At 35.5% G+C, this 21,737-nt stretch overlaps 2 protein-coding genes across 2 annotated transcripts; both read left to right on the top strand.

Moving 5' to 3' along the window:
• Positions 1–4,827: 4,827 nt before the first annotated feature.
• Positions 4,828–6,717, top strand: LOC109180169 (probable galacturonosyltransferase-like 1). The gene is made up of 2 exons (XM_019329652.1): positions 4,828–6,004; positions 6,364–6,717. The coding sequence occupies exon 1, from the start codon at positions 4,932–4,934 to the stop codon at positions 5,997–5,999; it is 1,068 nt and encodes a 355-aa protein (XP_019185197.1). The 5' UTR covers positions 4,828–4,931; the 3' UTR covers positions 6,000–6,004; positions 6,364–6,717.
• An 11,907-nt stretch (positions 6,718–18,624) lies between these two features.
• LOC109180188 (protein LYK5-like) lies at positions 18,625–20,745 on the top strand. The gene has a single exon (XM_019329676.1). The coding sequence runs from the start codon at positions 18,815–18,817 to the stop codon at positions 20,597–20,599; it is 1,785 nt and encodes a 594-aa protein (XP_019185221.1). The 5' UTR covers positions 18,625–18,814; the 3' UTR covers positions 20,600–20,745.
• Positions 20,746–21,737: the final 992 nt, after the last annotated feature.

The following is a 21,737-nucleotide window of genomic DNA, read 5'->3' on the forward strand; positions in this document are numbered from 1 at the left end:
ATTCGAGTCTAAAATACACAATTAAAATACAGAATATTCACAATTTACATATTGAATGTTTACAATTTTATAAAAGGTAACTGTGAACATTTAGTATGTAAATTGTGAACATTAAATATGTAAATTGTAAACATCAATATGTAAATTGTGTATTTTGGACCTGGATCCACCTTGCATGGTGGATCCTGGATCCTGGTCCATAGTATAACTCTCCTGACATGACTAATCAATTTGGTCAACAATGATTGTATGATGTTTGAGTTGTTGGTCAAGTAAAAGTTAACAATGTAGGCGTTACATTTGCACATCACACAACACTACAAAACAATGTCATCTGAAAAATGATTTTTAAGAGTCAACTGCTTTGAAATGGGCTCTTTAATTTGCTCGCCATATTTATATGTAGTATAAGCTATAAAGTTTGGACTTTGGAGCCCATAGTCTTTCTGCAGGGCTCATTGTTAGTATACCACCCATTTAATACTCATAAACTCTTACATACTATCATGCAACATAGCCCATATTTCACATATAGTAGTTGTTGTTGTTTTTGTTATTATGCAAATAAAAATATTTAATAAATAGCACATTGTTAAGCGACATTTTGGAGGGTGTATTTAGTATTCTACTATCAAAATGTAACACTTAACTCTTAAGTAGTGATAAACGATTGATCAGACAATTTTGCACTAAAAAATAAGAATAAGGGTCAAATAGGCCATCGAACTACACAAGATAATGCAATTAGGCCACTGAACCTAAAAAATCAACAATCGGGTCCCTAAACTAACCAATTTCAAACAAATCTTCCAATTTGTAGGTTTCCAACAGGTTAACAGGTCATCCTCCTAAATTAATTATTTTTTAAAAAATAAAATATAAAAATTAATTATTTAAGTAATTAAAAAAAAAACAGAAACGGTCGGAGACGAAGAAACTTCTTCGTCTCCGGCCGTTTCTGTTTTTTTTTTTTTAATTACTTAAATAATTAATTTTCATATTTTATTTTTTAAAAAATAATTAATTTGGTTGTTGACCTGTTAGAAATCTTCAAATTGGATGAATTGTTAGGAATTTGTTAGTTTAGGGACTCAATTGTTGGTTTTTTGGGTTTAGTGGCCTAATTGTATTATCAGGTGCAGTTCGATGGCCTATTTGACCCTTATTCCCTAAAAATATAAATTAAATAAAATTAGTTAATTTCATAAATGGTCTTTTGACTATTGACATTTATCAATTTTTACCTCTGATTTTTAATTTGATCATATATAGTCCCTTCACTATTGACATTTACCAATTTTTATCATTGACTTTCAATTTTACCGTAAATGATCTCTTAACTATTGATTTTGTTTTAAACTTAATCATCCAATTTAATAGGAGTATTTATTTAGCAAACATTAAATTTAAGGTTGATAATGTAAAACAAAAAAAAAAAAAATAGTTTTTCAACACTAATGAGAACCCAATATATTAAATTTATGAATTCAATTTGCTCATTTCAACAAGAAGTGACTTTTTAAATTAGGAGGTGAGGCTTGAATTATAAGGCGATTGGGTGGGATCATGTGGAGAACATGCAAGTGTTAAGTAGGGCGGTGTGAAGAAGACACTTCCAATCAGAGAATTGAATGATTGATCGATGAATCTCTGCCACTGTTGGCGGCTTCTTCGTCTTCTATTCCTTTCAGACTTTAACACTTGGAAATTGGAAGCAGACCATGTGGACTGCACATGCTCATTTAATTCCAATTCATTTCTTATATATGCACATTCTCCCTCAACCATATAACCCTTCCAACTTATTAAACCTCCATCCCAATATCTTCGGCCCCATAGAGCAATTCAAAGCATGTAAATCACAGTAACGCAATGACTCAACAGACAAATACTTATAAGGAATTTGTTCACTTTAAATATAATCCTCACGTTGCTTCTATTGAGGTTCGATCCTTGATCTCTTCGATCTTTCAAATACTGCATACTGACATTGAGCTAAGTTTGTGTGGTTCATCCCAGTATCTTAAAACAGTCAGTCATTATCCAAATGTGCATTTTTAGATGGAACTCATTTTGTAACCCTAACTAGATATTAGTTGACAAATGATCATAAGGAAGTAAAGCAGCCTATGTTGTCCATAGTTGACCGGCTTAAATCAAGATAGCCAATAAGCAACTCATATGAATAGTGTAACTTGAAACATTAAAGTTATCAAGCTAACTATCTGACCAACTTGACTCAAGTTTCCTCCAAATTTCATATGATCGATTATTATAAGAGTGCACCATGTTAAAGAATTTTGTGGACAACGATCTTAATTCGTGTAAATATATATCATATTACGTTAAAAATCTCTATAAATGGTGATCTAGATCGAATCCAAAGTAATCTTATAACACATGCTATAACATATTCAAATGAAGTTTGGTCATATGGACAAGTCAATCATTTATTAAACTCACTTTTTTCAGTTTTCATACATGAGGGGTTCAAAGACACATGTCCAGATTGATTGGCACCCTATGTAGATATTAAAGAGTCCTTTCTTTAATGTTATGGTTATTATAAATTAAAATAAAAGTGACGGGCCAGCACAAGGCTGAAAAAGGGATATATATATATATATATATATATATATATATATATATTCAGGCGTTGATTTGCCTTTTTATGATACCTTCAGGGCTTCATTATATTGTAGTTCGTAGCGTCATTTTTGCCGACATTTTTTAAATTTTGAATTTGACTAGTCTGGCCCTGGAATTAATACACCATGGATCATGTGCCAACTGCTTTAATTTACCTCTCTAGACCCTTAAGTAACAATGTGACTTAGAAGGGTGATCGGGTGGTGAAATATAATTATTGTGTTAGAAGATTACAAGTTTGATTTTTATTAATATTTTTATAATTGAGCTTGTCCCACATAACTTTTTTAGTGTTGTTTTCAGGTTATACACAGGAGTATAATTTACTAAATACACACCATCAAATAGTAGTTGTAAATTTCACAAAATTTAAAATATTTATAACTTTTTCATCACTGGTAGTGGTGGTTATAATTTACGACCACTTACCTTTTTCAACGAACTTTGGTGGGTGGTTAGAAATTCCGACCATAAATAACATGTGGTCAAAAAATTTCTTAACCTCAATAACTAAAATCTCTAATTCTCATTTGGCAAACTCGAATTATGCATTTGCAGATAGAAAACCCAATTATTTACTTATCTTAAATGGGAAGGAAATAATGATTTTTAAAAAAATAAAAAATAAAAATTGACAAGTACATTTTACCTACAGTAAGGAGTGAGGACCCATAGAGAAGGAAAAAGCATGCATATATACTGGGATTGCTGATTGCTGGCACGACATTGCTGGCGCTAGAATACAAATGTTTTGGGGCCTACTACCCTGGCCCACCTCTTCCGTAACTCCGTAAATAAAGTCAAAATCTGGTCTCCCTACTTTTGTCAATCATCTTGGAATAATCTTTTGTTCTAAAACCTACACTCTCTTTTCGTCGATGCCACTGATATGGGATAGCGTGAATCACTTTCTATTTTTATCTAACATAAACATTATTAATTAGTTTGGATGTGTGAGATCCTGGTAGTTTAACAACAAAATAAATAATATATATATATATATATATATATATATATATATATATATATATATATATATATATAATGTTAGCTATTAGCTGATTGAGTTAATGAGTTTGATTAGTTGATAGCTATAGTTAATTTTTAAAAAGTAATGTTTGATCGATAAATTAACTGATAGTTGGTTACATTAAAATGATTTTTTTAAAAAAAATATTTTTAGCATTTTGAAATAATAAGTTGTTACAAAAAGCTAATTAATCAAAAAACTCATATTGATTGTTTAACCAAGTCAAACAATTAATAGTGGTCAAATAAGTCAAAATTGACCGATAAACTAACTATATTACTAAAGAGGACCATTGTCTTTTATATAAGACGGATGGTACTAATTAAAACAAAATATGAATTAACTGATCTAAAATGAAGGAGTAAAACAATATATTTTAAATGACAATGAAGTATTGATGAATTCTTGATATTAATTGTTTGTGTATTACAATGATTAAGTGTTTGTAATAGAATTAAAAAAAAAAAAAAAAAGAACGCGTCCAACATCTAGACAAATATATAATGTGTGAAATTTATATGCAACACCCCAATCGTCTTTGGCTATATCTGAGCAATTTGGGCACTAGTTTCTGGAGCATATTCGGTTCTCATTGAACAAGTATTTTAGGGCACGACCTCGACATACACAAACGTACCTAAATGTCTTAATTTTTTTTTTCCAAATGTTGAAAATATACATATATTATTAATTTCACCACACATAATTTACATAAATAATAAGTTTTAGAATAGAATCATGCTACTACATTCATTACAAAATTCACTCTTTAATGTTTTAATAATATTTGATTATTGTATTGACATTTTTTTTTTTTGGGGTGAGTCATCCAATTTTAACTAATTAATAAAAATAAAGAGTAGCCCTTTTATAAATAGTAAATAATTTCACGTCTGAGATTGAAACTTAGAGAATGTATATATATATATATATATATATATATATATATATATATATATATATATATTTTGTTTTCTCTCAAATGATTTTATTTTCCAAATAAGGTATTGGAAACTGAAATTGAATTTATTATGACTTCTCATTTGGACTTACAGCTAAGGTAATTATCTTAAATATATGAAGGAATAATATTTTATTGGAAAAAAATATTCTAAATTACCGACAATTCAGACTCTCTAAACTTGACCAACACATCCGATGTGGGACAGAGAGGCCATTTTCTCTCCTCATATTTATGAAAATTCTGTCGTAGATACAGAACTCAGAAGTCACTTTTGCTTCTTTGCCGGCCATGATGCCGAATTCCGGCAGGGCCACCGCTCTTCTTTCTCTTCTTCTCATATGCATATGGCCGGTTATTATGGCAGCAGAAAATGGTGGTTCTGAAAGTACGGCAAAGCTGCAGTTCAGAGAAGCTCCTAAGTTCTATAACTCCCCAATTTGTCCTTCTCTTTGGGTTCTCCCCGCCGGCGACTCTCTTTCTGGTCAGCTTTGCTTCGAGAATGCGGTGCATGTTGCGATGACGATTGATTCGGCTTATCTCCGGGGGTCAATGGCGGCCATTCTCTCCGTTCTTCAGCACTCTTCTTGCCCGGAAAATATAGTGTTCCATTTTGCGGCGTCGGCCGCTTCACTCAACCTCACCATTGCCAAGTCGTTTCCCTATCTCCGGTTCGGAATCTACCCGTTTGACGACTCCGCGGTGGCCGGGCTGATTTCCACTTCCATTAGGGCGGCGTTGGATTGCCCCCTCAACTACGCGCGCAACTACCTCGCCGATCTCCTCCCGGGGTGCGTCCGGCAGGTGGTTTACCTCGACTCCGACCTCGTCCTCGTCGACGACGTCGCCAAGCTCGCCGCCACGCCGTTACACGACGACGCGGTGCTCGCGGCGCCGGAGTACTGCAACGCGAATTTCTCGGCGTACTTCACGCCGACATTCTGGTCCAACCCTTCCCTTTCCTTAACCTTCGCGAACCGGAAGGCCTGCTACTTCAACACCGGCGTCATGCTGATCGATCTCCACCGGTGGAGAGCCGGAGACTACACCACCAAGATCGTAGAATGGATGGAGCTTCAGAAGAGGATTCGGATTTACGAGCTGGGTTCTTTACCGCCATTCTTGCTAGTCTTCGCCGGAAACATTGCTCCGGTGGATCACAGATGGAACCAGCACGGTCTCGGCGGCGACAACTTCCGAGGTCTTTGCCGGGATTTACACCCCGGTCCGGTCAGCCTTCTGCATTGGAGCGGCAAGGGTAAACCCTGGGTTCGACTCGACGCTAATCGGCCATGTCCGCTGGACCTTCTCTGGGCACCATATGATCTCCTACAAACACCATATCTTCTTGAATCTTGATTCCGGTATACATCATCTCCATATATATATGCATGCATTAACTTTAATAATACATAAATTTTGGTTGGAATCGAGGCTATTGGCCTTATTAGTTTGGGTCAGTCAGACTGGTTTGAAGTATGATATCGACTATAGTCTTTTTTTTTTTTTTTCGAACCCATAACCTTTGACCTAGTTCTGATACTAAATTGAAGCATGTTCCAGCCTCAGCCTAAGCTGATAGTTGGATTGCACAATACTCAACAGATTGAATAGTGGTTGTGGATTTTCTCCTTACACAACAAAAAAAGTCATAAAATTTCGATTAGTTTAACATAAATTAATCATCATTTATAATGTTTTCTTTGAATCTTCATTGTTATAGATTGATGAAGTTTTCAAGTTTGAAGCACGAGAGAGAGTAGAGATCTGGGGTTATATATATACAGATCCTCCTCAATTGTGTTATATGTACATGGCATTATAGAAGCGATATGATATGATGCAAGCTAGCAGCTAAAGGTAAGAGGTTTTAATTAACTTATAATTACTTGTAAATTATAATATAATTATTATGACCTATATATAAGCAAGATCTTGTACTATTACTAGCACGTACTAGTAGTATTAGTTTCTGCAGAATGTACTATGTGCTAGTGGTGACAACATACAGTCAATTATACACTATCCAAGAAAGGAGAAAATTAGGCATATAATCATATATATGTTTCTTACTATATCCAGCTTTGCTTCTCTTATTTATTTTTTGTTCTTGAGGGGAAATTTTGGGAAAAGAATACATATAGCTAGGCAAGTTCGCGTGGAAGATGTTCATTGGTCTAATTGGTTAGACGGTTAATTTGGTAGCACATAGTTCTATGTTTAATTCCTCGTAAGAGTTATCTATTAACCTTCGTTGATTTACCTGGCTAGGGTAACCAGGCCCAAAACGCTAGACTTTTCCATAAATTAAAGTATACATATTCATTCTATCTATATGAAGGTGTATAAAAACTACATATTTAGATACGAGCAACTCTAGACGAGTTAGTCGTCAAAGAAATGCCTATTGGTCCAAGATTAACTTATTGATGGTACTATGTTGTATTGTAATTTTAAAAAATTGTGTAGTTCCACTAAGGTAAAGTGATGGGGAATCTTAATTTTAATTTGCAAGTTTAAGAGTAAGAGTTTAGTGTGTTGTCTTGACTACTTAAATTAGCTAGCTTGATTTGCGGCAGAAAATGAGGCCAATTCAAGCAACACAAAAGCGGCTTTAACTTTGGTGCTACTTAATTGATGAGAATCTCTACGTAATCTTTGACCTTTCATCTGAGATTCTTTCTTTTTAAGGTTTACTTTTAGCGGCAAAGTGGGGTTAATTATGGTAACTAACATATTTATCCTCTTGTGAACAGAAGTGTACAATTCAATGTTGAGTCTTGAAAGTAAATTGACTCGATTTATATCCATTTAGATTTTGTTAGGCCATGGACGGACAGTACACTATGGCAGTTTCGTTAATGTTATATCTCATGTTACAAAATTAAGTATGCTAAATAAACACCCTAAGATAAATAACACATAGCCTCAAAAGGGGTGACCGTATGGATGGAATAGAATTCTTGTATTAGAAAGTTATGAGTTTGGTTCTGGCCAACATCCTCTTGATTAAGTTTATGCATAGAGTTTTTGTACGTAATGTAGTTTATATCACCTATGTGCATGGTTGCAGTAGACGCTAGGCGCTAGTCGGGCTCCCGGGCAACGCCTAGCGCCTAGGCGGAATCTAGACAGCGCTAGGCGGGCGCCAAAAAAAAAGTTATAGACTTGTCATTTGACAATTTTAATGATCGAGAATTTTTTAACATTCAATTAAATAACATATCCAAATAAATGAAATAATGATAATTCATAAGTCATAACATCAAAATAATATTAAAAAATAAAAATACTCAAATACTTCATGGTGTATGGGAAAGAGATGGTGAGTAACGGGTGTAAATTTGTCGTTCCGCAAGGGATTGGGACTATGACACGTACTTGAGTGACAACTAAAATTCTAGGCACCAAAGTATTGGAACCCACAAGAATCCAAACAAATTCAAATTCATGGTTGGGTAATGTCAACAATTAAAGGCTAAAAATCTAGTTGAGACAAAGTAATTTAAACACAAGTAAACACAATGATTAAAGATGGGCTCAAATTAGGGGATGTTGCCTTCTAGATGCTTCAACAACTTAGGGATTAGGGGAAGAACATCAACCAAATGAACATTAAGGCAATGCACAAGAAAATCCTAGCTTAAAGCCATTTTCATGAGCTAAACAACAAGGATTAGAGCAAGGGTTGCCCCACTTTCGTGGTGTATCAATTCCTAGCTCTTAAAGCACATAAGCATTTAGGCCCCCAATTCTTCCCTATTTTCATAGAAAGAAAATGGGGTTTGAGAAAGGAGAGGCTTAAGTTCTTCACCCAACTTTCATTGTGGAGAAGAACTATCCAAAAGCAAGCTAATAAGAGTTACGTACCAACTATTAGCAAGATTTCAACATAAATCCAACTCAAACAAATGAACTCTAGGTTAGGGTTCTTTCCCCCTTATGCAATAATCACCTATTTAGCATCTAGATTGGCAATATCTCCCTAATCCGAGCCCAAAAACGGACTACTCACATTTCATAAGCATAAATAACAACAAAGCACAAGAAAATATCATAAACATTGCACAAAAGCTTAAGAAGAAGAGTAAGAAGCTTCTCTATTGAAGATGAAGATTTTGTGGTAGAATCCCACTCCAATCCATGATTACAAGCTTTGTAGAAGAGTTAGAGATGAAATACTAGACTAATCTAGGCTAAGGAAAATGAAAGGAAGTGAAATGGAATGAGTTTTTGCTCTCTAGGGTTCTAACTTCTCTAAAAAAAAAACAGAACAAAAGGTATTAAAAAGCTGTCAAATTTCCGCGCAACGACATGGCCAGGCACACGGCCGTGTCCCCGGCCGTGTCCAATTTTCAGCCAAAATCTGAGGCATTCTGCCTCAGATTGGCACGGCCGTGCCAAATTTCTTCAGACATGGCCATGTGCTGACACGGCCATGTACACAGCCATGTCAGTGGCCATGTCAGTTGTCCTGAATCCATTTTTTAAATGTTGCTCCAATTCTCCATTCTTTCTTGCACTGCTTCCTTGACTCCAAAATAGACTTGAAATGCTCCAAAGTGCTCCATTCTTTACTCATTGTGAATAATTGTACCTAAGAAAATAAATCACACAAATGAGTCTCAATTAACACTTAGTTAAGGGCACTTTATGTACAAAATGGACTTAAAACATGGGGTTAAAAGAAGTCAAGAATGAGTGTTATCAACTCCCCCACACTAGAATTTTTGCTTGTCCTCAAGCAAAGACAAATCACCATCCAAGCAATGAAATTGATCACACTCCCAACTTGCACAACTTATCAATCCACAAACCTACTTGCTACAACACAACTTGTTTCAAGAATCATTTTAGCATCCCACACAAGTTCCATTCTCAAGCCAATAACCAAGCACCAAAATTATTTAAGTGTGCGAAGATCAAGTGTGCACTATACTAAGTTAAGATTATGCAAAACTTGGCTTTGAATGAGATTCCATAGGCTTGCCCTTCATACTCCCACTAGCTCAACTCTAAGGATGCATGCTAAGATCAAATAGGTCTTTTATTAGGCTTGTAATGGGGCTAAGGGTGCATGGCTAACAAAGAAGGGGTATAGGAATAAAACAAAGGAGAGAATTTCACATTTATTCACAATTGGAGCTAGAAGAGACATGACAACTAAGAACAAAGGAGCAATTTACAATTGATACAAAACAACATTCTAAAGAGGTGGGGTTGAGTACAACTTTCAACACAAAATAGAATCAAACTTTAAGCTTTTATTCTTCTTCCTTTTCTTTTCATTTTTTTTTTTCATTCATCCCTTCATTTTTTTTTTCTTTTCAAATCCACAAACAACTTATTCAATGAACCAAGACCCCCACACTAAGACAAAATCATCTAGAGGATTGCTAGCAAACAAACTCCAATAAAAGTCTCTTCTATGAAAAAGAACAAATGCTCAATTCTCTCAAGGGTGGAGGAAAATAATTTTTGGCTAAGGGTTGAAGGTTAAAAGATGAGGGTTAACACAAGGAAAAACAATCATAAAGATGGGACAAGTGCTTAGCACTTATTAAACAAACAAAAGGCTCAAAGGGGACAACTAGGGATAAACACACATTTAATGGGTAGGCTTAAAGGCTTGAGCTAAACAAAAATGGCCTAAATCATTTCAAAACATGCAAATCTTAAGCTTCACTCGGGGAGTAATTAGGCAAGTTCTAGCAAAACAACCATGACCGGAATCTCACATAAGCCTTCACTAGCACAGCATAACACACAAGATCAAAAATTTATTCATTTATTAAGTGGTTAACAAGACAATTGGCAAGAGAATAGACCAATCATGTAGTAAACCTCAAATCATCAATCACAAATTGCATTGCAACAAGCACCCCCAAATCAAACCACAAACCAACAAGTAGGGAGTGATCACAATTTCAAGCATAGATAGGCAATTTAATCACACAAAACTCAATGAGTCATTCAAGCAAAAGTTTCAAAAATTTCAATTTTTTTTTTCAATTTTTTTAGAAAACACCCAAACTATTCGCTCCCCCACACTTAAAGACTGCAACGTCCCCGATGTAGAATCAAAACGAGAATAAGAATCAAGAATAATATGCACAAAGGGGTAAGGCTCAAGCTTGGGGTATAAAAGAAGCATACTAGAAGACTACTAAGGCAAAATATCTAGACTAATAAGCATGCTAAGAATTAAAGGTAAATAAAGGCTGAAAATTAAAGTTTGAAAGTTAAAGCAGCAAAAGTTTTGAACACGATCCCATAACCAAAACCACAACCAAACAAAGAACCAGCTTCACAAAAGCATCATCAGAATCCATGGTATCGAGGATCATAGGGTTGGTCAGGGCCCCCAGGTGGGTGATAGTATGCATGACGATTGGTGACATGGTTGTACAATGCATCAAAACGGTTGTCAAAATGCACCCGTTGTTCCCGTTGTTCAAGTTGCATAGCATCCAGACGGGCAAGAACTTGAGTTTCGAATGGTGTCATGCTAGCAGAGGATGCTCCCTCACCAACTACCACGGGTTCTCCTTCTGATTCACTCTCTTCCTCTTCCTCATCCTCAACTTCACTAAGTCGAGGCCTCTTCCCTTTCTTCTTGGATGACGAGGATGGAAACACCTTCTTTAAAATACCATCCGTGATAACAGTTACTTTTCCAAAGACCGGCTCCACAATTTGCACCTTGTTGGAATTCTTGATGAGGCGGGTGACATACGGACCTAGAAAAATTGAGTTTCCTTTCTCGGGGTATTGATTTTGGAATAAACAACTTAGAACATACCCCATGTGAATGCTCTTTCTCTTTATAATCCCAAACAAGCACAATAGGTCCGTATTGGTAACCTTTCCACTAGACGCTTTTCTCCCACAAATAGAACGAGCAAGGACGTATTGCAGAAATTTATGCTCCCTCTTGGTGAACTCAGTGGAATTGCTCTTTGAGTTTGTGAAAGATGTCTTTCCACTGGTCAATTCCCTCCAAAAAGCTTCAGGATCTGGGACATCCATCAATCTGTTGCTCTTATCTTCTTGAGAAAGGTCTTGTATTTCATCAAACCCCATGGCCTCACTTAAGTCATCAAAACTATAATGGAATGTAGTTTTGCCCACCGAGAAATGGATGCATTTGGTAGATGAATGAGCATAACTTGCCGGTACTTGGAGAGTTGCCATCACTTCATGGAGCAAATCCTCATGGATATCTTCCCTAAAATCCACAAGTAAGAATCTCCATTCTGGTGACTCCATTAATGCCTCAACCTCATCATGTATGCCATAGCCCTTGAGCACCTCCATGTTGATGACGTAAGGCTTGAAAATCTTTTTGTTGGCAAAGCATTCATAGCGAGCCTTCACATCATTGGATTGAGAAGTTAAATTTCCACTTCCGTGACGGGTAGGAATTTGTGGGGTGCTCTTTTTGGCCACTGTCTTCTTCTTTGGCATCTAGAAATACAGCAAACTTGTTCTCCAATTAATAAGATGCAACAATTAAGATTGGAACAAAGGAAGTACAAAGAAGTGAGATGAGAGATTGAGGGCTTATGCACAAAATGGTGTGAGAAGAGGGCAAATATTCACACGCAATGCATAAGAGAGTCAAGAGGATCCTTTCAAACATTCAGAAGCAAAGGAAAAATAAAATAAAATAAAATAAATGCCATGAAATATGAGACACGGCCATGTCTCGCCGGCAGTGTGTGCTGTAAACTGTACACGGCCAGAGACATGGCCGTGTCTCTGGCCATGTCTTGCCGGCAGTGTGTGCTGTAAACTGTACACGGCCAGAGACATGGCCGTGTCTCTGGCCATGTCTGTTCTGCAATTTTTTTTTTCTTTCCTTTTCCACGTTTCTTCTTCCCTTTCCCGTGACCCCATTTCCCTGCCATATTCCTTACAAAATCTCTTTTTATTCCTAGAATCTTCTCCTTTCCCAAAACATCAATTCACCCCTTCTTTATTTCTCCCTTCCACGCAACATGAACACACTCTTCTTGGAGAGCAGTACATAGCCATAGCGATCTTTTTTTTTTCTCCTCTCTGTTGCGTGGAAAATCTGCAAGGAAGACCAACTTTTGCTCTCATCTTCTTCTCGCCAAAAAGTTGGTGTATGGGAAAGAGATGGTGAGTAACGGATGTAAATTTGTCGTTCCGCAAGGGATTGGGACTATGTCACGTACTTGAGTGACAACTAAAATTCTAGGCACCAAAGTATTGGAACCCACAAGAATCCAAGCAAATTCAAATTCATGGTTGGGTAATGTCAACAATTAAAGGCTAAAAATCTAGTTGAGACAAAGTAATTTAAACACAAGTAAACACAATGATTAAAGATGGGCTCAAATTAGGGGATGTTGCCTTCTAGATGCTTCAACAACTTAGGGATTAGGGGAAGAACATCAACCAAATGAACATTAAGGCAATGCACAAGAAAATCCTAGCTTAAAGCCATTTTCATGAGCTAAACAACAAGGATTAGAGCAAGGGTTGCCCCACTTTCGTGGTGTATCAATTCCTAGCTCTTAAAGCACATAAGTATTTAGGCCCCCAATTCTTCCCTATTTTCATAGAAAGAAAATGGGGTTTGAGAAAGGAGAGGTTTAAGTTCTTCACCCAACTTTCATTGTGGAGAAGAACTATCCAAAAGCAAGCTAATAAAAGTTACGTACCAACTATTAGCAAGATTTCAACATAAATCCAACTCAAACAAATGAACTCTAGGTTAGGGTTCTTTCCCCCTTATGCAATAATCACCTATTTAGCATCTAGATTGGCAATATCTCCCTAATCCGAGCCCAAAAACGGACTACTCACATTTCATAAGCATAAATAACAACAAAGCACAAGAAAATATCATAAACATTGCACAAAAGCTTAAGAAGAAGAGTAAGAAGCTTCTCTATTGAAGATGAAGATTTTGTGGTAGAATCCCACTCCAATCCATGATTACAAGCTTTGTAGAAGAGTTAGAGATGAAATACTAGACTAATCTAGGCTAAGGAAAATGAAAGGAAGTGAAATGGAATGAGTTTTTGCTCTCTAGGGTTCTAACTTCTCTAAAAAAAAAACAGAACAAAAGGTATTAAAAAGCTGTCAAATTTCCGCGCAGCGACATGGCCAGGCACACGGCCGTGTCCCCGGCCGTGTCCAATTTTCAGCCAAAATCTGAGGCATTCTGCCTCAGATTGGCACGGCCGTGCCAAATTTCTTCAGACATGGCCATGTGCTGACACGGCCATGTACACGGCTATATCAGTGGCCATGTCAGTTGTCCTGAATCCATTTTTTAAATGTTGCTCCAATTCTCCATTCTTTCTTGCACTGCTTCCTTGACTCCAAAATAGACTTGAAATGCTCCAAAGTGCTCCATTCTTTACTCATTGTGAATAATTGTACCTAAGAAAATAAATCACACAAATGAGTCTCAATTAACACTTAGTTAAGGGCACTTTATGTACAAAATGGACTTAAAACATGGGGTTAAAAGAAGTCAAGAATGAGTGTTATCACTTCACCCATCCAAAAATTCAAAGTATCAAACTAGTCTATGGACGGTTGGACCAGACGACATCGAACGAAATCGACCGACTAGGCCGATTTTGACTGATTTTAGTCAATTTTGACCAATTTTGAGCGCCTAATAGTGAAAGTGGAACGACCTAGGGGCGCTGCCTAACCGATTTTTACAATAATAATAATAATAACGGCTGTGATTTTTCATTACATAACACGTATGCCTACCTATACTAATTTTCCTCAAAAAGATGAAATAATACAATATAAAACAACCTATATAATAAATATATTATATTATCTAAAAAAAACATAATATGTGTGAATGATGGTTATACCCTTCATTTATGTCCGTTTCTTCCGTTAAGTTTTTTTATACATTATGTTATAAAAGTTATACTTTATAATATTTTGTACAAACATACCCCTACTGTTATAACTTCCGTTATTTTTTCCACTATTGTTACCATGCACATGCATCTACCATATATTTTCTTATATTCTTCAATAATAATAATAATAATAATAATAATAATAATAATAATAATAATAATAATATTATTACACATTATACCCTTTCAAAAAAAAAATATACACATTATATATTGAAGTTATATGCTAGTTATTTTCTAAAATATAAATATCAAATTTATAAAAATATTTTATATTATTATTATTATTATTATTATTTATAATAATTTAAATATTTAAAATCTAAATAAATTTAAAATTTTAATATAAAGTACTAATATTGGGCACCTATTTTTTGCGCATCGCGCATAAAAAATACTAGTAATATTATAATTAACAAATTTTAAACTCTAGTACAATTTAAAATAATAATTACAATATCTTATATAAAAACTTATTTTAGAACCGTTATTGGAGGAACCTAAAATGCTACTTTGCCAACAATTTAAGAATTAAAAATGCATAGTAATGGCTATAACACAAGACTGGCCCGCTATTACATTTACCTTATAATTCAGGAATGTAACCAAAACTACATATTGTTAATTTAACTATTTCACCTCTTGCTTGCATTTGAAGTAATCTTTTTGGGTTTAATTTGCCCAAAAGAGATTATCCATTATTGTACAATTTACTTGATTGCTGACGCAGAAAGTTGTACAATTTTATTTTACAAAACCTTCATTGTGTAGGTGTTTCGAAAAGTGGGTGTCCATTCTAAATTCTGTACTAGTAGGTGTTTCGAAAAGTAATGTAACACCAGGGACTGAATGTATCATATTATATTGCTTGTAAAGTTCACCTTTAATTTTCAACTCATGTTTGAAATTCTATGGACAGCCTTGGCGCAATTTTCAACTGATGCTACATCTTAAAGAAATTAACATAGTATAAATTAAAATATTCTTGCCTAGTAGTACCAACACACAAATTTAGTGTGAAAGCAAATAAAGGCTCGGTTTGGTAACATTTTTTTTGGATGCTACTAGCCCTATTACATTGTAGTATCTGTTCATATACTTTCTCAAGTTACTGAAACACAAAGAGCTAATAACACCTCCACTGAGGCTTGAACTCACAACCTTCCTAATGGAAGTCCAACCCGGGTACCATTGGACCACATAGTCCTGGTCTCGGTTTGGTAACATAATTAGCTTATTAATTAATTTTAAATTTTTTAACCACTATTAGTTGTTTGATTTAGTTAAACAGCTAATATAAGTGTTTGATTAATTATCTTTTTGTAACAACTTATTACTCCAAAACGTTAAAATATTCGATAAGCTTTTTGAAAAAGTCATTTTAGATGTAATTAGCTATCAATTAACTAATAAGTAATTTATCAAACGTCTTTCTACAATCAATTAATATTATCAACTAGTCAAATCTACTAACCCAACCTAAACTAGCTAAGAGCTATTTACCAACCACCCCAAAAGAACTAAAACATGAAAAAGTACGTAATGTTACAAACCTTTTTTATATTTCCCTTACAATCTTTCCCTCAGTGCACAAAAGTATATAGTTTAATGTTGAATCTTAAAACTAGATTGGCTGGATTACCTCTTTATAAATTTGTAAGCAGGTTCATTGATCCAAGATATAATATGGCGTAACCAGAAAATTTGGAGTATTAAAAAAAAAAAAGGAATATGAATTTATAAACTGTCGGTGAGAATTAAAGATATATGTAACTGGAAAAAGCACAGAAGACGTGTGACTGTGTGAGATGCCAAACATTAGATTTGATGTACCAAAGGCTTATAATAATTTAAACAAAAGAAGTCTAACTTTTTAATTAACTAAAATCTCGAATCTAAATATTATTATAAATAATACTCACTAAAATATCTTTTTAATTAAAACGAAAATCATTTAATTTAATTTAATTACTTAAAATTCAATATTATTGGAGAAGAAAAATACTCGCTTTCTGGTTCCTATTCAAACGTTTTAATTAACACGCAGCCGTGTCACTCCCGTCGAGTCCAAACAATGATATATATACCTCAGCAATAAATAAGGTGGATTAGTCAACGATGTGGGACGCTTCTTCAATAAACTGTCGCCTGTCCCAATCCATCTCGCAATATACAATCAAACAACACTTTTATCAATCCTATACATGATTCTCATATCTGAAAAAGAAAATAACAAGTTACTATCCCGATAAGTTTATTATTACACGAATTCTTTTGAGATAATTTTTTTTTGTGTGTGTAATTTATATGGTATAAAATAATGAGTGTGGATTTCTTTCATCACCAGAAAAACAATCTTAGGCATGAAGCAATCTAGTATATGCTAATTAACTATTTATGAAATCTGAACTGCAGTATGAAGGTGATTGTTAGTTTTGTGATCTGGGATAGTTACTTGGCAGGCTAATATAACCGATTGAATCAATAAAATATATAAATACTTTGAGAAGAAAAAAAGAAGAGACACAACAATTTTAACGTGAAAATCAAAAGGGTAAAAATCATGGACCTTTTTAGATGGTGTCGAGCTGAAATTTACTATTTTATAAACATTTTTGTACATATTGTTTGGCTGTCTTCTCTTGAGAAAATGGAGTCCCCTTCAACTTGTTCGTGACTTCCCTTTTAAGTAGAAGAGATGGGTAATAAGGGATAATAATGAGACTTTATGGGTAATAAATAGGAAATAATGGGATTTAATGGGTGATAAATGAGAAATAATAGGTAATAATTGGAATATTTATGGGTAATTATTTGGAGGTTATATATGGAAGGATAAATAGGTTGGAGTCCATATGTCATATATCTCGTGTATTGATTGTCGAGTTTGAGGCCCGACTACTTGTTAGGTAGTACTGATTGCGGAAAATTATATCGTGTATCAGGGCGCACAACGACGTCATTTCATGTTTCTGCCGTTAACTTTTAAAAAAAAATTCTCTATTTCGGATGTACAAAATTATATAGTAGAATACACATAAACTCATAACATAATACACATAATGTAACATATATAATACATAATACACATAAACTCTTAACATAATACACAAACTCTTAACGTGATATACATAAACTCTTAAAAACACAACGAACTCTTAACAGAATACACACAAATACAAATGTTAAAAAAAATTGTAACAGGATTGGACGGACGAAATAATTTCCGTCGCGGCAACTCTCTACACAACTTATAAAAACGATGTCGATTTGGACTTTTGGGGCAGTGTGCATTGTGCGTCCTGATGCACGATATAACGATTGACCGACGGCATCTTTGGTATCCATCAGCGATGATGTTGGGCTGTACAGCAGGGACAGATATGGAGATGGGAAAACATAGGCAGCCCAGAAAATGATGGTGTGTCCTACTAATGTTGTTGGCTTGGGTCCTGCAATAATCATGGGAGCTGAGCCCACAGTTTTTGTAATGGGTTATGTTGCACATATGTATATGGGCTCTGGTAGTCTGCATGCGCTGATTGAGGGAGATGAAGGGTGGGTGTGGTAAAACCGCCAGCCGCCATGAAGAGGGATTTGAAATCTCTTTCATAATACGTATAGAAAACGATGTTCTTAATTATTAACTAATCTCTGTATAATTATCATCTTTCTCTTGTCTTCGTTGACAAAGCTCTGCACTAGAAGCCGCCTGGAAACATTTGTTAATTGTTTCTGCGTTTGTTAAACGTCACCCGACCAAAGATTTGTTGAATGATTAGCTTGCTTCAACAACAAGATTTCAAGAATGTTGGGCGGCTCAAAGACCCAGTTCCTCTCACTTTGAGAAGTTGCTCCCACACTACCGTCGGTGAGACTCGATCCTTGGTCATTCTTCTAAACTTTTACTTTTATGACCAGTTGAGTTACCCCTGCGAGCAGATGTTTATGTTATTTTTTGGCCTAGTGGTAAGCTTTTGATCCTGAGAAAACTGAAAGCCTAGTTCAGCATCCTGCCATCAAGACTGATAAGTAAATATAGAGACATAAAGTTACACATTGGTGCTACTTAGTTATAAGACGTAGTGGCCTAATTGTAAGTGTTTGATCTGACAAAGACGTGTTTGGTGGCTTCCTTTTGTCAATGCCAACCAACAATATGTTGTTTGTTTCTTGAACTATGGAAGAATAAATCAATAAAACCCATATTCTAATGAGTGGTTGCTTCAAATTTGTGGGAGAACAGCCATGGGGGGTTTTCAATTTCTGGTGATTTTCATTCTTCATGCAATCATATTTTCTCCATATACCGCAGCACAGCAGAAGTATTTAGGAAATGCAGTTTTAGGTTGTGAGAGATTCAATGAAACTGTGCCATCTTCTGCTGTTCTCTACACTTGTACTGCTCATCATCATCATCTGTCAACCTGCAAAGCTTTCCTCATCTTCAGATCACAGCCCCCACCATACAATTCAGTCTCTTCCATTTCATCTCTCTTATCTGCAGACCCTGGAGAGGTCTCCAGCATCAACAAGATCTCCAGGGAGGCCATCTTGCCTCTGAACAAGGAACTAATCGTCCCAGTAAACTGTTCGTGTTCGTGTTCGGGTCTGTACTATCAGGCCAACACCTCTTATGCAATTCCAAGTGGCGGCACTACTTACTTCACCGCGGCAAACAACACCTTCCAGGGGCTTTCTTCTTGCAGTGCCCTCTTGCGCGAAAACGTATATCGTCCACAAGACTTGGTTCCTGGGATGAACTTGAGTGTCCCCCTTAGATGTGCCTGCCCTACAAGAAACCAGACAGAAAATGGTGTGAAGTTTCTGGTATCATATTTAGTCATTTGGGGAGATGATGTTTCTAGGATAAGTAATCAGTTTGGTGTTAGCAAAAGCAGTGTAGCTAATGCAAATGGGATTTCTTCAGAGGACACTCTTTTCCCATTTACAACTCTTTTGATCCCTCTGCAAATAGAGCCTTCAGAATCCCAGACAAAGATTTACAAGGCAGTAGGAGCAGAAGACAGTCCCAAAGAGAAGCACAAAAGGTCTTATAAAAGTATCTGGATTGGAATTGGGGCTGGCATTTCTCTGGCAATTTTATGTTTTACAGTATTCATTTTAATTCGAGGTAAAACCGATGATCAAGCCTTGGGAAAAGCAGAAAATGGGAAAGAAAAGTGGGAATTACCTGAGCATGTAAGGGATCAGTTTCCTGCTGTTTATGAGTATGAAGAACTGGAAGAAGCTACTGAGAATTTCAGCCTGGAGAAGAGGCTGAGCAGCTCAGTTTATGCAGGAATTCTGGGTGGAAAACTGTCAGCTATAAAGGCAGTAAAGGAAGATTCATCATCAAGTGAAGTCAAAGTTCTCTCAAAGATCAACCACTGCAACGTAATTCGCCTTCGTGGCATTTGTTTGCACCTTGGAGTATCCTATCATGTCTTCGAGTTCATGGCGAATGGATCTCTGAAAGAATGGCTGTTGCAGAACGATGGCCCCGAAGTTCATACCTGGAACAATAGAATTCGTATCGCACTAGACGTTGCAGATGGTCTCAACTACATCCACAACTTCACAGATCCACCATTTGTCCATAACAACATTAACAGTGGCAGTATATTACTGAATGAACATCTCAGGGCCAAGATTGCAGATTTCAGGCTGGCAAGATCATCAGCACAGAATAATGGAACTGGAAACCTGTGCCCCAAAACAGATGTTTATGCATTTGGGGTTGTCCTGTTGGAGCTGATTACAGGGAGAGAAGAAGTGAAGAGAGTGGTTCAGATCATGGAGGGAAGAAATGGAGAAGAAAGTGAGATTCAATGTGTGTTGGATCCCAGGCTGCAAGTTAAGCACCCCCTAGGGTTCATAATTGACCAAACAGAACTTGCCATGAGGTTGATAAAACTTAGTGCAGCTTGCATGGCAGATGAACCTGCAAACAGGCCAACTGCATCAGAAGTTGTTTCCTCTTTAATGAATATTCAATCAGATGTGCAAAATCTGGAAACTTGGTCTATGTAATAGGTTAACACTCAGGTATATATTGTTCTGTTTTTACTTTTTAATGGTGTTATCCCCTTCACTTGTTGTAGATAAATAGTAAACTGTGTCCGCACAGGCAACTCAGTTGATTCTTGGATAATAGATTATGGGCAAGAATACAGAATTTACAGTGTGAGAGTTTCAGTTAATGTAGTGGGCTCCTTGCGGGTAGGGGTGGAAATAAGCCAAACCGAGCCGAGCTTTGAAAAATTAGGTCTGGGCCTGTTACGAAAATTTAAAGCCTAGGCCTGGGCCTGAGCCTGTATGTAGGCTTTTTGTTAGGCTCCTGCAATTAGCCTGGCCTGGTTTGAAGCCTTTTTAAAAGCCCGTTTAATATTTAGGTCATTAAAAATGCTTCATGTATGTCCTACCTTGAGCCAATTAAAGCCTACATGTTAAGACTTTTTAAAACCTTTATTATATCTAAATAATATAAGAAATGTACCTAATACAAAACTAATACATAATTACATAAGTATATCACTACAATGCAAACATAATAGCATTAAAATATAAAATAAAATAAGTTACGACTTCAGCATGCTCGTTAACTTTTTTAGAAATAAATTCAATTGTATTATTGTTTGTTATCCTATATAATATTATAAATAATTAATAATCAACTCACATAATTAAGTTGCGATATTTCATTAAATATTATTATAGTAAGAACAGTTAATAAAAAAATTACACAATAAAATCACTTATAGCAGGATTAACAGCAATGTTTATAGTTGAATCATAATTTAGAATGAGATTTTGGAGGTGAAGGATTAGGGTTTGGTAATTATATATACTTGAGGTTATATTGTAAATATAAAAATATTAGGTATAAAATAGAATATATATATATATATATATATATATATATATATATATATATATATATATATATATATATATATATATATATATATATATATATATATATATATGCCAGGCCTGTAGGCCTGAAGGCCGAGCCTGGTATATATAGGTCTGGCCTGTTTAGTTTAATAGGCTTTAAAATTGGCTCAAGCCTGACCTTTTTACTAAACGAGCTAAGCCTAACTAGGCTTTAATTAGGCCAGGATATAGGCCCCTACAAGGGGCCTGGCCTATTCCCACCTCTACTTGC

This window comes from Ipomoea nil, unplaced genomic scaffold (genome assembly GCF_001879475.1).
Source record: "Ipomoea nil cultivar Tokyo-kokei standard unplaced genomic scaffold, Asagao_1.1 scaffold1026, whole genome shotgun sequence".
NCBI lineage: Eukaryota > Viridiplantae > Streptophyta > Magnoliopsida > Solanales > Convolvulaceae > Ipomoea > Ipomoea nil.

What these genes read in the sequence shown, in the direction of transcription:
- LOC109180169 (XM_019329652.1), top strand. Translation starts at nt 4,932, where the DNA reads ATGATGCCGAATTCCGGCAGGGCCACCGCTCTTCTTTCTCTTCTTCTC.
- LOC109180188 (XM_019329676.1), top strand. Translation starts at nt 18,815, where the DNA reads ATGGGGGGTTTTCAATTTCTGGTGATTTTCATTCTTCATGCAATCATA.